Source organism: Globicephala melas, chromosome 14 (genome assembly GCF_963455315.2).
Source record: "Globicephala melas chromosome 14, mGloMel1.2, whole genome shotgun sequence".
NCBI lineage: Eukaryota > Metazoa > Chordata > Mammalia > Artiodactyla > Delphinidae > Globicephala > Globicephala melas.
In genome coordinates this window covers 38,637,980-38,652,830 of record NC_083327.1, presented here as the reverse complement: position 1 = coordinate 38,652,830, position 14,851 = coordinate 38,637,980, and the positions used below count along the sequence as shown (strand labels likewise).

The 14,851-nt window shown below is 44.9% G+C and overlaps 1 protein-coding gene across 1 annotated transcript in view; it reads right to left on the bottom strand.

Annotated features, from left to right (window-relative positions):
• Positions 1–14,851, bottom strand: part of FOXO3 (forkhead box O3) — a 119,003-nt gene that overhangs the window by 101,908 nt on the left and 2,244 nt on the right. The window contains 1 exon segment of the mRNA XM_030882892.2: positions 13,399–14,151. Within this exon segment, the coding sequence (XP_030738752.1) occupies positions 13,399–14,016 (618 nt within the window). The 5' untranslated portion in view covers positions 14,017–14,151.

Genomic DNA, 14,851 nt, shown 5'->3' with positions numbered 1-14,851 from the left:
GGTAACAAGCCGGAAAAGATATCTGAAAGCTTTATGATCCTTTTTAGGGCAGAATGATGAACACAAAACAGACAGTAGAAGAATGCAGTGTTGGTGGTCAGTGGACAGAGCAGGGAACCTCAGCGCAGGTAACGCAGACAGACGTCAGGTGAAAATTATCTTTGCTCACAACAGGACAAACACTGGGAGCCCAGAGAGAAAAACCAGATGTTATCCCACTGCGCTAGCAGTTAAAACTATCCATCAATTTAAAGACTTTGATGTGATTAGAAAACCAAGATGTGGGAAAATCTGCATCTTAAAAATGAGAATAGTAATTTTTGATAAAAACATTCACTTGTTAAAATCAATTTGGAAGATGGTAGCTTTCACTAACACCTTAAGTTAACTTTCCTAATTTGACACATGGTACTTCACTTAATTCAGTACTGACTGCCCACAAATTAACTTGAAGCTTTCCCTGATTTTATGAGACTATCAGAATAAACCTCTCCCTTCTCCCAAAGAACACCTACTAAAAGATGCCTACAATCGGATGCCAGGGAATTCCCCTGGCAGTCCAATGGTTAGGACTCCACACTTCCACTGCCAAGGGCCCGGGTTCAATCCCTGGTTGGGGAACTAAGACCCAGCAAGCCATGCAGCGCGGCCAAAATGTATCGGATGCTAAATTTCACCTTGGCAACTAACATGAAGGTTGAATGTGGTAAAGCCTAACATATGGCCCAGATCACCTAGACTCTCAGCCTGAAAAAGAAGGATCTTTCTTGGAAAGGAAGGGCACTAAATAGGACTGATTTAGATAATTCAGTTCAGCGGAGGACATGCATCTATTCAAACAGAAGGCTGTAAGCTTATCTGTATTGGACAGGGTTGTAGATAGAAGGCCTGATCGAGGTCACTAATTTCAAGAAACAGTATACTAGCTCACCTAGGAAGCTATCTATCAGGAGCTAAAGAGCCCAAGTGTGCTAAAGCAAGCACGCTCACACCCATGTCAGCTGGAAGACAACTTTAAAAGAATCAGGCCCACAACATTTCCAAGGCACACTCCGGGTTTCTCAGGGTTACACAAATGATGCACCCCAAGTAACTGATCATTGTTCTTTTTTTTTAATTAATTAATTTCTATTGGAGTATAGTTGCTTTACAGTGTTGTGCTGGTTTCTGCTGCACAGCAAAGTGAATCAGCTATATGTATACATATATCACCTCTTTTTTGGATTTCCTTCCCATTTAGGTCACCACAGAGCATTGAGTACAATTCTCTGTGCTATACAGCAGGTTCTCATTAGTTAGCTATTTTATACATAGTAGTGTATATATATGATCACTGTTCTTTTAAAGAAATTCAGGAGAATGCTTGGACTCAGAGTTTCAATTTTTTACTTTTTAAAAAAAATTACCTTGCTTAAAATGTACTCTATAGGCCACTGTTCATTTACAATGATAGGTATATTCATAAATGGCAAACTGATGCTGTTAATGGGACTATTCTGACAAATAACTAGTGAATAATGGTATGTCCCTTCTCATCCTACCGCCTGGGGAAAGAAGAAAAAAATAAAAAGTATGAAGGGTGTGATTAACAAGTCCTTGATTTGGAAATGAAGGCTGCCACGAAGCCCCAGAACAGCGATCATATAAGGTAAAAATTCTAGAAGAAATATGCAGCAAAACGGAGTTTTTAAATTAGGTAGAATTTTTTTAACATCTTTATTGGAGTATAATTGCTTTACAATGGTGTGTTAGTTTCTGCTTTATAACGAAGTGAAATACATATATCCCCATAAGTAGAATTTTTTTAAGGAATTTACCAACAAGAAGTTCTAATAGAGAGATCTAGAGAAAGTGTTTTTACTTTATGAAAACCTTACAGCATTAGAAAAAAAACTATACTGAGTTTTTAAAAAAAATATTAAGTAAACTAAAAATGAAAAGAGAAAGGACAGGAAGGTGAGCAGGAGGCCTTAAACATCACTCAGACAAGCTTAATGTGAAATATGGAACCAAGGCAATTATCTAGATAATTTATGATGAAAGAACTATCATTTTTGAAATTAATTATTAGGACACTTTAGGAAAAAAGGCAGTTTTGAGATTTGATTTATGCGAATCAATGGCTTAACTCTCCACTTGATCTTTTTAATGTAGTACCAATTTTCAAGGAGACATCTAACAAGTTGTACTGGATATAATTTTATGCCCTGCTTCAACTTCAGGCCTATATCCAGAGTTGTGCCTTTAAAAGTCCACAGAGGCCAAGGCCGCCTTCTGCGCAGCTGCCTCTGGCCCCGTCACCCTCCCCCACACCCTGGCTGTGCTCAGCTATCAGGCAGAGCCATTCTGCCTGCTCCACGTTTATCACGGGTTTTCAGTCTATCTTCTGGACACTGTCCAGACACTACTCACCTATCTTTACTGTGAAACTGAGAGTTCTAAAATTTTTTCCAACACACACATGGGATTAGTGTTCTGCAAGCCATATTTTATCTCAGGGGGCATGGGTGCTACATTCCTACGGCCAATTAAAAGCATCATTTTAGGTCCTACTCATACATATTTTACCTTGAAGACAAAAGCAGTAAGCTCCTTAATAAGATAAACGCTTTAACCTGGCCAGCCACTTGCATTATGCAGCATTTTCTGTTTCTGTCTTAGTACCTGCCTTTAAACCCGTTAGTAACTGCATTGCAAAGGGTCGACCACCTCACAAAATATGCTTAATACCTTTAATTATGAGATCTGACTCAGCAACCACACTTCCGCCAGAAACTTCTTATAAATGTTTTCTTTTTTCCTCCTGAAATCCATTTTTCTTGGTGGTATTACCTCCATCCACCTACCTACCCAAAGCCTACAGAAACAGAGATATTCTGTTCTACCAAGGCAGAAATTTCTCAGAGACAAAAGCCCAACCCAAAGGATTTCCACACACCATGTATCACTCTGTTAGTTCTCAGTACTAATACACTATTTATCTGACCCACAGTAAACCATGGTTACACAAGGCAGTGTCCAAACAGAAATGAGAATCCCCAAATCAAACTCCCCCACTAAAAGCCCAGGCACTGTCTGGATTCTTAAAATTATTAGCTCATGCAAAATCAGAGGCAGGAGCCTAAATCGTGGGTCTCCGTCCACTCCCCCAACAACACAGAGACGTGCTAGTTACCCTGAGTCAGCCACAGTTCGGAAGATAAACATTCAAGACAGTATTCTGAAAGATTAATAATGGGATTGATGGAAATATATATAAAGAATGTGGCACACAGTAGCAACTTACAAAATGGGAGCTATTTAATTTTACTGCTGTCTCACCCCTACCGAAAGTCCCACCCACACTCAGGAGGCAGCAGAACATACTAGAAAAGGCACAAGTTCAAAGAAACCTGGGTTTGAATCCCAAGCAATTTACTGAAACCTCTCTGAACCATTTTCTTGCCTTTAAATTGGGATTTATATTTAAATGACTATCACGTAGGATCAATATTCAATGTAAAAAACCTAGCTGACTGGCACATAGTAAGTGTTCAATAAATCACAGTTACTACTACTATTATTATTATAACTAGGCTTCAGAATATCTTGTGTCAACTCCTCTTTTTACTGTAAAAACAAAACTGTGCTTCCAGTTGACTTATAACCCTGGCTCCCTTTCCCAAAATTATCATTTTGAAATATGAGAAAAAAACAGATGCAATTCTGATTCTTAAATACTTCTGAATAATTCAGCCCAAACACCTACAAGGTACCTAGAAAATACCTGCTGCTACTTGGATGAGGACAACCACTCTATGTTCTATGCTCCACCGGAATTGTTGGGTTTTGTGGACATAAATGTATACAGAGGGGACGAGAGCCTTAAGGCTCAAGTGTGTTGAGACTCTGAAAGGCCTTGAACCAAGCATAGGAGGAGCTGAGGGGACTCCAGAGGGATTCTGGATTGGCCTTACTGCCACCATGGATGGCAGTGAAACTGATGGGGCTCCATCTTCTCAAGCCTGACTGGGACAGGGAAGAGAGAATTCTTCAAAACTCACTCTCCTTTCGCTGAGGACCCAGGCTGCTCCCTGCCCTTAAAGACTGACGGTCCTAGACCAAATGGCTCAGCCAGACCTCAGGGCCTTAGAGTAAACCTCAAGTCCATACTCCACAAGCACAGCCATTCCCCCAGCTTCACGAAAGAGGCCAAAAAGTAGAAATTGAGTAAGGAGAGTGGGAGGGTTAGGGAGGGAGCCCAGAGTACATGCTAAGCGGGAGGGAGGGAGGGACGAGTTGTAGCAGTTCTCACTGGGAAATCAGGGAAATTCATGCCTCCCTTCTGTGCCTCAAAGCAGGATGAAGAAAGAAGAAATTTAAATTACCAGAAAGTAGCCTATCAATGATTAACATTTTAATTTTAATCTCAATAAAACCTTTTTTTGAGGGGGGTGGGCAAAATATGTGAAGGGGGTCAAAAGATACAAATTTCCAGTTATAAAATAAGTAAGTCCTGGGGATTTAATATACAGCATGGTGACTGTAGTTAATATTTGTATACCTGAAAGTTGCTAAGATAGTAAATCTTAAAAGTTTTCATTACAAGAAAAAGAAATGTTAACTAGACTTACAGTGATGATCATTTTGCAACACATATAAATACCAAATCGTTATGTTGTACACCTGACCCTAATAATATTGTATGTCAGTTACATCTCAATTTAAAAAAATAAAATAAAACGTTTTTATTCTTCTCTTCTATCTACAACCCTTCCTGTCCCTCTCTTCCACCCCTGTGCTCCTATGTTTGTTTCCTAGAGCGAGCGGCTTCAAACAACAAAAACTTATTCTCTCACAGTGCTGGAGGTTAGAAGTCCAAAATCAAGGTATGGGCGGCACCGTGCTCCCTCTGAAGACTCCAGGCGAGGATCCTTCCTGGCCTCTGCCTAGCGTCTGGTATCTCCCAGCAGTCTGATGCTCCCTGGCTTGTAACTGCATTGCTCCAACCTTTGCCTCAGCCTTCGTGCAGCCTTCTCTGCATCTACCATGTCCTCTCTTCTCCTCATAAGGATACAAGTCATTGGATTAGGGCCCACACTAATCCAATATGATCTCATCTTAATTTAACTAACTACCCCCGGAAAGACGCTATTTCCAAACAAGGTTACATTCTGAGGTTCCAGGTGGACATGAATTGGGGGGGGGGGCGGATATTATTCAACCCAGTACAGCTGCCAAATGAAAATAAACCACCACCACCAAAATATGGGGCAAAGTGGAGGGAGATGACAAATTACAGCTTCACAGAACTACAGAACTTTAGATGATAAAAATGTCAAAGTTATCATCTCCAGTGGATCCATAACTACTAAATATGAACTGGGAATAATGTAGCTTTTGCCTTTCTCTTACCCACAGGAAAATGAAATCTCGGAAAATATCAAAAGTCTCAATCAAAAGAGCACTAAAACACAGAACCATCCACTGACCCAGACACTTGACATACTGGGAAGTTTGGTATCAGGTACAGATGAACATTCACATATATTATCAAGAGTGGAGCAGCAAAAAGATGTAAGCCAGGGGAAGACATTTTTCAGTTAAAAACGCTTTCATTTAACTATTTGGGGATGAGAATTGGACCATGGGTCTTAGAAGACCAAAGTTTCCTTTTAAAAAAGTTACCTTGGGTTTTTAAACACTCCCTCCTCCAAATTATCCTTTTCTAACAATGACATAAGCCTACACGGAAGCACTTTAGAGTTCTTTTTTTTGTTGTTTTTAACCAAGGTATTATTTTAGCTATGTGGGGGAAAAAACCTTGAGATCAGTTTGAAGACTTGGGTACTCCCTCTGCTGGCTCTAAATTTAAAGAAAATTCTCAATGGTTTCAGGAGCCAAGTTATTAATTTCACTAGACATCCAAACACAAGGAAAAATATGATGTGGATTCTCCCACACATACACACACAGAAGTCTTCAAAGAAATAAATAAGAAATTACAAAACACATACTGAAAACTGCCAAAGGCATCTGTTGGGTTTATTACGGGTTCAGTCCAGAGGAAAGCTAAGGCAGTCGCTTATCTGCGTGTGGCAGGGGCCACCTCCGACCTTGGCTTTGCCCCACAAGCACGCCACAGCTTGCCTTGCTCTAAGCTCACCTCTCCACTGCAGGCCAGGGGTGCATCTGGACACCCCGGCGTAGTGAGCCCCCAGAAGATAACCTGGCTTCTTCACCACAGACAATTATAGAAGTAGCAAATGAGTGCAGGTACCACAGGCCACCAGAGAACTTAGCCTACTTCACTTTGCAATGTTATCCCATAGTAGGGACTAACACACTCCAGAGAAAAAGCCTCAAGATTAAAACCACAAAAAAAAAGGTCCAAGTGAAAATGCACACTCTTGGGTGAAAAGAAAAAGGCCCAGCTTGAAACATGCTCTAATTATACATTTGTGTTTTACCAGGAAGGAGTGATACAACACAATATTCTACAGATGCTTCCTATTATACTTCTTTTTCCAACTGGGGAAACTGCAATACTGAGAAATGAAAGTTGTTCAGTCAAGAATAAAATGGTTAGATGCTGAGCCTGTCTGGGCAGTGATGCGATCAGAATTGGGATCTTCTATGATAATCACTATCTGAACCACCTATTCAGAAAACTACTTCGGAAGAGCTGCAGACTAGCCCTGGAAAGGTCCAGCTCAGACTGCTCGGTATCTCTTCTTCCTTCATATGTGACTTCTGTTTTTCCAATCCATAAATAAAAAACTTCAAGTACATCTAGGATTTATACCCCCAAATGCAGAACATTATGGACAACTTAGTTTTACACCACAGCTCTGCTCCTGTAGTGGGCAAGTATGTACATTTTAGGCTGAACAATGCCATGGTGACTCTTTCTAGACAGTCATATTGATGCTGCATAAAGCGGGGTCCACACACAGAGGGAAGACTTGATTTCAACCTTCTCTTAAGGAAAAGTCATCCGAAGATCAGGTTTCCCTCAGTTTCTGTGATGGGTAGTGACTGCCACTGATGAAGTTTTCAAGGACCTCTACGCTAGAACTGCAGAAATAAGACACTACAAGAAATGCCTTAGATAGCAGAGCATCATTTCATAATTACACTACATCATATCGACACCAACGCTAGGAGGTCTGGGCCACCTTCATAGCTACAAGTATCCAAAAGATTCTACACATGACGTCACCCCACTCCTGAGTCACATCATCCCCTTTCAATGTTACTATCCCAGAACAAGGCTAGGCTCATGGGCTGAGAGCATAATGATCCCAAGAGCAGATCCCAGCATCAGAAATGCTTTTGTCTGTTAGACACCTTCCTTGCTTTCAAGGCTTTTACACTGTAGTTGAGAATACACAGGAGTCACAGAAAAATGGCAAAAGGAACAGACAGGAGTCAGAGGGTGGGCAGGGTAGGATGGGGTTGAGAGAGTAGGTTTTTCCAGAAAGGTGAGCGGAGAGTGCTGATGCAGAATGCAAAAAGAGAAACCAGCTACTGTCCTGCCAGCCAGCCTAGAGGATGGGGGAGGGGAAGCAGACGAGAGAAAATGAAGTAAGAGTTTGCAGAAATGGAGATGACTAGAACAGCTGTGAAACCACAATGGTTAGTAACATATATTACAGAACACTAGTGCCCTGGGTTCAGCTCACACAGACACTCTTAACTCCACCCCTGCTAGCTGTGGGTCCCTGAGGCAGTCCCTCACATGCTCCTGGCCTGTTTCCTCACTTGCAAAATGAAGTAGTTACATGATTTTTAAGACTTCGTTTAGTTCTGAATTGGAGGCAAGAAGCAATACAGATGATTCGACTACATCAAGGCTCCACATCCACTCCGAGAGGCCGGTCCTATACCACAGCCCCACGAGACAGAATTGGGGACCCCAGATTAGTCCAGGGCCACAGGCATGCTCTAATCCGGGTGGGCCTGGGAAGGCCCCAGCTTCTCCCAAACAGACCCAAACTGCAGGAGCCACATGACAGCGGTCTTGCACCTCCAAAGCAAGCTGAAGATGATCTGCAGAGAGCTAAAAGCCAGCTCCAAGCCAGATCTCAATTTCGACTTTTCTGTTTGCTGGTAACTTCTCTGCAGAGAGCCGAAGCACTAAGGAAAGTAGAAGTACAGAGGGGAAAAAAGGCAAAGAGAAGGGACAAGTCTACAGAGCACAGATTTGCATGTTTATTTTCTGTCTTCCCCCAAGAGAACACAAACTCCTATGAACTGGAACCTTATCTGCCTTGTGCTACCACTACATCCCTGGGCCGGGCAGAACGCCCTGCACACTGTATGCCTTTGATACATACTTGCTGAATGAATCAAACGGCATGAAATGCAAACGGGTAAAAAGGTTTTCTCTTTCCAATCTTTCACTCGCTTACTGTATGCCAGCTGCATCATCCACTGATACTAACCCACCTACATATGTGTCATCGCCAGCTCCTTCTATAGCAGCAAAAAGCCAAAGTGGTCTTCAGGGCTCCTCCATTTGTGATACAGGAAACGGTGAGGAGAAAAATGAGGAGTCAAAAATAGGAGCAAGTCTGTTCCTCACAGACAAGATGAATGAGCACGAAAACAAAACAAATTCCCATATTCTCTCCAGCCCAGGGAATCTGGAATCTGATCAGCAATGGGTAATTTGGGTACCTCCCCAGAAGGCACTGGCCTAGAAAGTCTTATCTTTGCATTTTTATAAAGATCCTTGGATGAATGGTATCTGCTAAACTTTTTGCAAACCAAGTAAATGACTTTTTAGTGGGACAAGGCTTCTTCATTAATTTTCCAAATAAAAGTACCTTGCAGGTTTTAAGTAAGCATCACGAGTATTAAAAAGTTTAACTACAAGATGTTCTTCTATGGTGTCATTCTCTTAAAATAGAACCCTCCTAAAAACTCCTAAAAATAAGTCTGCATAGTTTCATTTCATTTTCGAAGAAGGAGATAAACATATCAAAACAAACAGCTTCTTTTTAAAAGAGTCTCTCTGCTACACGGGGCTCACCGATCAAAGTCTAAAAGGGCCAATTTCTTCACCTCACAGGTCGATGACACAGCTTTGAAAAAGAAGAAAAACAGTCCCCCTGGTGTACTGCTGCTGTAGAAAGAGGAAGTATGTTAGTTGAGAATCACTGACGAAGACAGTACTGCCAAAGGAAATTACAAAACAGCATTTTAGCAACAGGGGCCAAGCTGAAGACAGATTCCTCATACAAGGCATGATCATAACTGGCCCTTTACTCCAAAAGGTGACTGAGGTCAAAATTAGAGGCCAAAATGGAATTATTATGAGTCTGTCATTTTGAAATTGTTAAAAATATTTTTAAACGTCAAAGTTGCAGTTAAAATAACATTTTTTAAACACAGTATGTTGAAAAGGAACTGGGTGCGTTCATCTAAAAAGCTAGAACAGTGAGGACGTGAGCAAGCTTTATGCGGCAGGTCAGCCCTCATCTTTCAACCTTGGGAAGTATTGGTGAGAGGACACATTCTCACATGAAGGAAGACTCAGTCTCTTGAAGAACCATCCTCTGCAGCAGCAGCCGAAGTCCTCACACAGTATCTTACATTTATGAAATTGTAGGAACCACCACAGAAACTCATGGCTGCCTAACGTGACTGTGCCCTGACCCACGGGAACCACAGATGTGTGGACCTGTGTAGGAGAATCAGTAATAAATGGGCCTTACCAGGTAAACCCTGGAGTCCTAGAGGTCTGCCTGAGACAGGTGGAAACAGATAACTCACCAGCTCAATTACAGGTGCCATGCAAGTAAGCTGAATCTGAATTAAAGGAAAGGTAACCTTTTCCCCTCTTAACCACATCTGATTATTCATTTCTACTTTCATGCCCGAAGTAAGGGAACCTGCAAGATAGCCATCACCTTTCTCCCTGGCACAGTTTGCATCCGACAAACTTCAGTTAACCAAGAGCTTCCTCCTTTTGTTAAAATGCTCTCTTTTTTGCCTCCTTTGTCACTTCATAGTTCCTAAGTACCCATCCTGATAGGCACCAGGCAGCTTTCAAAACACTGTGCACTCACTCAGCCTCCATCAATAATCAGCCATCTTCCGATGTTGAAACAATAACCAAGATTTTTTAGATTGAGAGGCAAATATGCTTTTCAGGAAAACAACTTCTAATTACATAAGACTACTCAGTATTTAATAAATAACCTTTAAAAAGGATCAATTTAAAGAGAAAAACAGTGTGAAAAAGATCTCTAGAACCACGGCTACTAACTACCTCTGTACTAACTAGCTGTGTGACCTTAGAAAAGTTGTTAACTTGAAGAATCAAGTTCTTCACCTATAAAATAAGGGGGTTGAAGGAGATCTGCAAACCTCATCCTGGCTGTACATTAAAATCACCTGAGAAACTTCAAAATAAAACTAAAACAACCCCACCAACCAATGCCCACACATCAGCCCAGTTAAATCAGGTTCTCTGGGCACTGGTATTTTTTAAAAGCTCCCAGGTAATTCTAACATGCAACCAGGATTTTGAGCCACTGGTCTCAATTCTGATCGCTAAGGCCTCTTTTCTAATTCAGTCTACGATCTTAAGAGTGATAATTCTGGATAAAAGATCTCATAATACAATAGCCCAAAAAGCTACAAAAGAAGTAAGGCCTAGACCCTGCATATTATGCCTATGTGCACACATGACTAGGAGAGGTTAACCTGAATTCTAGACATTTTTAGAAGTTAGAAACCTGCATGCATAACTCAGAATGAAAGTAGTGTGGTTTAAATGCACATGCATGCTTCCAAAATGAATAATCATGATAGAAATCAACTCCTGAAACTCGGATGCATGGAAATGGGTCACAATTAGCTCCTGACTTCTCCCTTGTCCCTCTTCTTCCACCCCCCACTAAACCACAAGCACAAAAAAGCTTGGCTATTAGTCATAATCGGAATGTGAAACCAGCAGCCCCAGTTTCAAAGGGCATTCTCCATCATCAAAGATTTGGAAGTTCCTGCATGGCTGCATCTTTTGATAAAGGTCATCTTACAAAAATTCTTCAACTAAATTATATCCCTATAGTCTTCAAGGATTAGTTTTTGTGTGATACTCCGAAACAGAATTGGTGTAAAATTTTCAAGTAAAAATACTCACAGAATATGTGCCCTGTATTAAACATATTAGGGCTGGGCAGTTTCAATTCACAATATTTAATAGAATTTTAGTTAAAGAAAGATGAGATAACAGAGAAGGAAAAAAGAAACCATGAGACCAAAAATAGGACAGAAAACCACAAAGTTTATGACTAGGCCCAAAATCTCTATTGCAAATCCTGCAAGCTACATGAAAACATAATTAATCCAGTCTCAACTCATGGCTACTTTTGGTAATACCACTTTCTCACATAAATCTTAAATTCAGACACTATAAAAAATTCAAATACTATAAACTGGTATTATCTTCAACTATAAACACAATGCAAGAAACATTATTTGTGGAGTTTAAATTACTTTCATAATCTTAAAAATAATAAGAAAGGTAAAAACCCTTCCTATGTTAACTTTTAAACTAACTTAAAGCTAACTTTTAACTAACAGATTTTCTGCCAAATTCAAAATATGCAGAACTAAATTTCAAGTGTGAGAAATTTGGAAAATATCCCACCACCCCCCAAAATCCATCTTCTTAGATCCCATAAATTCACCCTTTCCTAACACTGAACCTTGAGATTAACCCTCACCATCCACTTGGAAACTCAATTTTTAAAGGTATCACATTAGCACTGTTTTGAAACAGAATTCTCATCTGTTTCATAAATATCTCTCATATCACACAACTCATATCCCTTGGCAAAGCAATAAAATTAAATCAAATGTAAGATTCATAATATCAGCATTTGTTCAAGGATGAGCTACATCTGTGGAATAATATCAAAGCACACATTTTGCTTTTAAAGTATCTAAACAAGCCCCCTTCCCAATACTAGCCATAAAAATAATTTTTAAAGGCACTTTGCAAGATTTTTTTAAAGCAAATTAAAAGTTAATAACACTAAATTGTTTAGCTTTTTCATACAATGAGTCTTCTTCAGTGTTTCAGTTCTCCGCCTAAGGTCAAGTTATTCTTATTTTACACACCCACTGGAACCCAGGAAGTACAGGGCTCCCCAAAGACAACGAAGGAAAGGACAGAAGAAGAAAGCAACTACCTCTTTAATTAAAATAAAATTTAAAAAAAGCTAACTTGTTAATAGAAGCAACTGACAAACGATATATGTATCTCCAACTGCACAAGGCACAGGGCTCTCTTTTGCCTGGTACACATTCATATCTTAGCAGACGGGACCAGGAGGATGAGGTGCAAGAGCAAAGCAGCTGGGTATCAGCAGCCCCGCAGGGGGACAGGAGTTAATCTCTTTGGATGCCCAACTGCAGGAAGTCATTACATCATAGGCCTTTCCACACCTCTCTCCCTACCACGTGTCCAGTGCCCCAAGAGGCAGAAAAGGAGCAGTAGAGAGCCTCTCTTCGGGTTCAGTTATAATAATAGGTAGAAGCCATTACAGTCCAGCCCTGCCAGCAAACCTCCCTCCCAAAGGCTTAAGTGAAGCGCCAGGCCCCGGTCCTCCACACCTGGATCCCCTGCCTCAGACAGGGCCAGAGTCCAGGCCTCAGAGGGGAAGCAGCAGGTGCAGCTAGTCCCTGTCGAGGTGGCAGGGCTGGCCCGTTCCAGGTCCCAAATCATCTCAGAGGCTACTCCGAGGCAGGTTTGCTGTTGAGACATCTCTGAGGAATAAAGGTGTCAACACAGGCAAGGAAAGAGAACCGGCCAAGAAAAGGTTTACAACCACTGCTTTTTGTCATGGGATCGATGTGCCTGTGGGAATTAATTAACACCCACAACCCCGAAACTTGGACACAAGGGTTCTCATCCAGCTAGTCACAACACACCATGCTCTTGCGACCTACTGGAAACCACACATCCAACCTCACCTCCGGGCACCGATTCCCAAACACGTCCCCTCACTCCACCCGCAGCGGCCTCGCGTGCACCCACTACCGGGAAATCGACTCCAAAGTTGGCCGAGGACCTACCTCCTCTGCGATGACCCAGGAATCCGGCAAATGCACTCCTGTTCGTCTGTCCTTCCCTCGCCAGCGTCCCTCGCGCCCTCTCCTCACCTGGCCATGCCCGAGGCTTCCCCAGGAGCCTCCTCTCCCCCTCCCGCCGCCTGCGCAGCCATCCCCAGGTTCCCCTCCTCCCGGGTCACACAGAACCCCCAAAGCCTCACAGCGGAGGCTCTCCCTGCCAACCCCTTTCCCCGGCGCCCGCAGGCGCGCTCCGACGAATCGAAGGCACATCTCGCAATGCGCAGGAGGCCCGGCGGGTCTGGCCGCCCGCCCCAGGTGAGTACGCACCTTCCAGCCGGCAGAGCTGTTGCTGTCGCCCTTATCCTTGAAGTAGGGCACGCAGCGCACCATCCACTCGTAGATCTGGGACAGAGTGAGACGTTTGTCCGGGGAGCTCTCGATGGCGCGAGTGATCAGGTCAGCGTATGACAGGTTCCCCCAGGCGTTCCGTCGCGACGAGCATTTCCTCGGCTGCCCGGAGCCCCCAGCCGCCCCCGGCTGCGGCGGTGGCAGTGTCTGCTGAGGCTGCAGCGGCGTCTGCGTCCCCCCGCTCAGCGCGCCCGCCGCGGGGGCTGGCCCGGACCCGGGGTCCTGCCCTCCCGGAGCTAGCAGCCGAGCCGAGTCCTCCAGGAGCAGCCCTGAGCCCAGCGGGCCGCCCGCGCCGCCGCCGATCGCCATGGCCGAGCCGGCCCTACCGCCGCCGTCCTCGTCGTCTTCATCGTCCTCCTCCTCGGGGATCATGGAGTCAGCGGCCGCCTCCCCCGAGGGCTTGGCCGGGCTCCCCTGGAGCTCCGGCCTCTGCAGGGGCCACGTACAGGAGCGCGGCCGGCTTTGGGGCTCGAACTCCGGGTCCAGCTCCACTTCGAGCGGAGAGAGCGGGGCCGGGGAGGCCGGCGCCTCTGCCATCTTCGCCGCCCGCCCGCCCGCGGCTCGGGCTCTCGCGCTCTCCTCTCGCGCCGGGGCGGGGTGCGGCGGGGGAGGGACGGGGGCGCCGCGAAGACTCGGGCTCCCGGGCGCCGCCGTCGCCGCTACTGCCGCCGCCTGGGGAAGCACGAGAGAAGAGAGAAGGAGAGTTGGTTATCCCGGGCTGCAGCCCAGTCCTCGCCCGCCGCCGCCGCGGCCACCGCTTCCCGATCGCACCGCGCCCGCCTCCCAGGAGCAGGCAGACCTGGAGACGTGCGTCCCGCGGACCTGGCGCAGCAGACGCGGCCCCCCTACCAGGCCGCTGGGGAGACTGGAGCGAATGGACGGGCTCTCACGGGGCACTCCCCACTCCCCACGCCGCCGCCGCGGAAGCTGCAGGTCTCTCCTGGGCTAGGTGGCGGGGCGGGGAAGAAGGGGGAGGGGCGGGGAAGAAGGGGGAGGGGCGCGGGCCGCGCCTTTAAAGCGGGCAGCAGCCCGAGCTGGCGCAGCCCAGCCTTGGTCGGAGCCCGAGTCTGGGCGGGCGTGCGTTTGTTTATGTTTCGCTCCAGCCCGCTCAAGTGCTTCCCGCGGCGACGCCGCCAAAGTCTGTGGCGTCTTCGGCTCTTCTCCCAGTCCCTGGCCCTGCCGCCTCCGCGCCCCCCTGCCACCCCCCCTCCTAACGGAGGGCCCAAGCCCGGGGAAGGCGCGGGCAGCTCCCTTCTCCCCTCTTCGCCCGCGGGCTGAGAGGGTGAACGTGGGTCCGAGAGCAAACGGGCTCTTGTCACTTCCAGAAAAAAAGGAAAGAGGGAAGAAGGGGGGCAAGCAGCTCAGCGGGTAT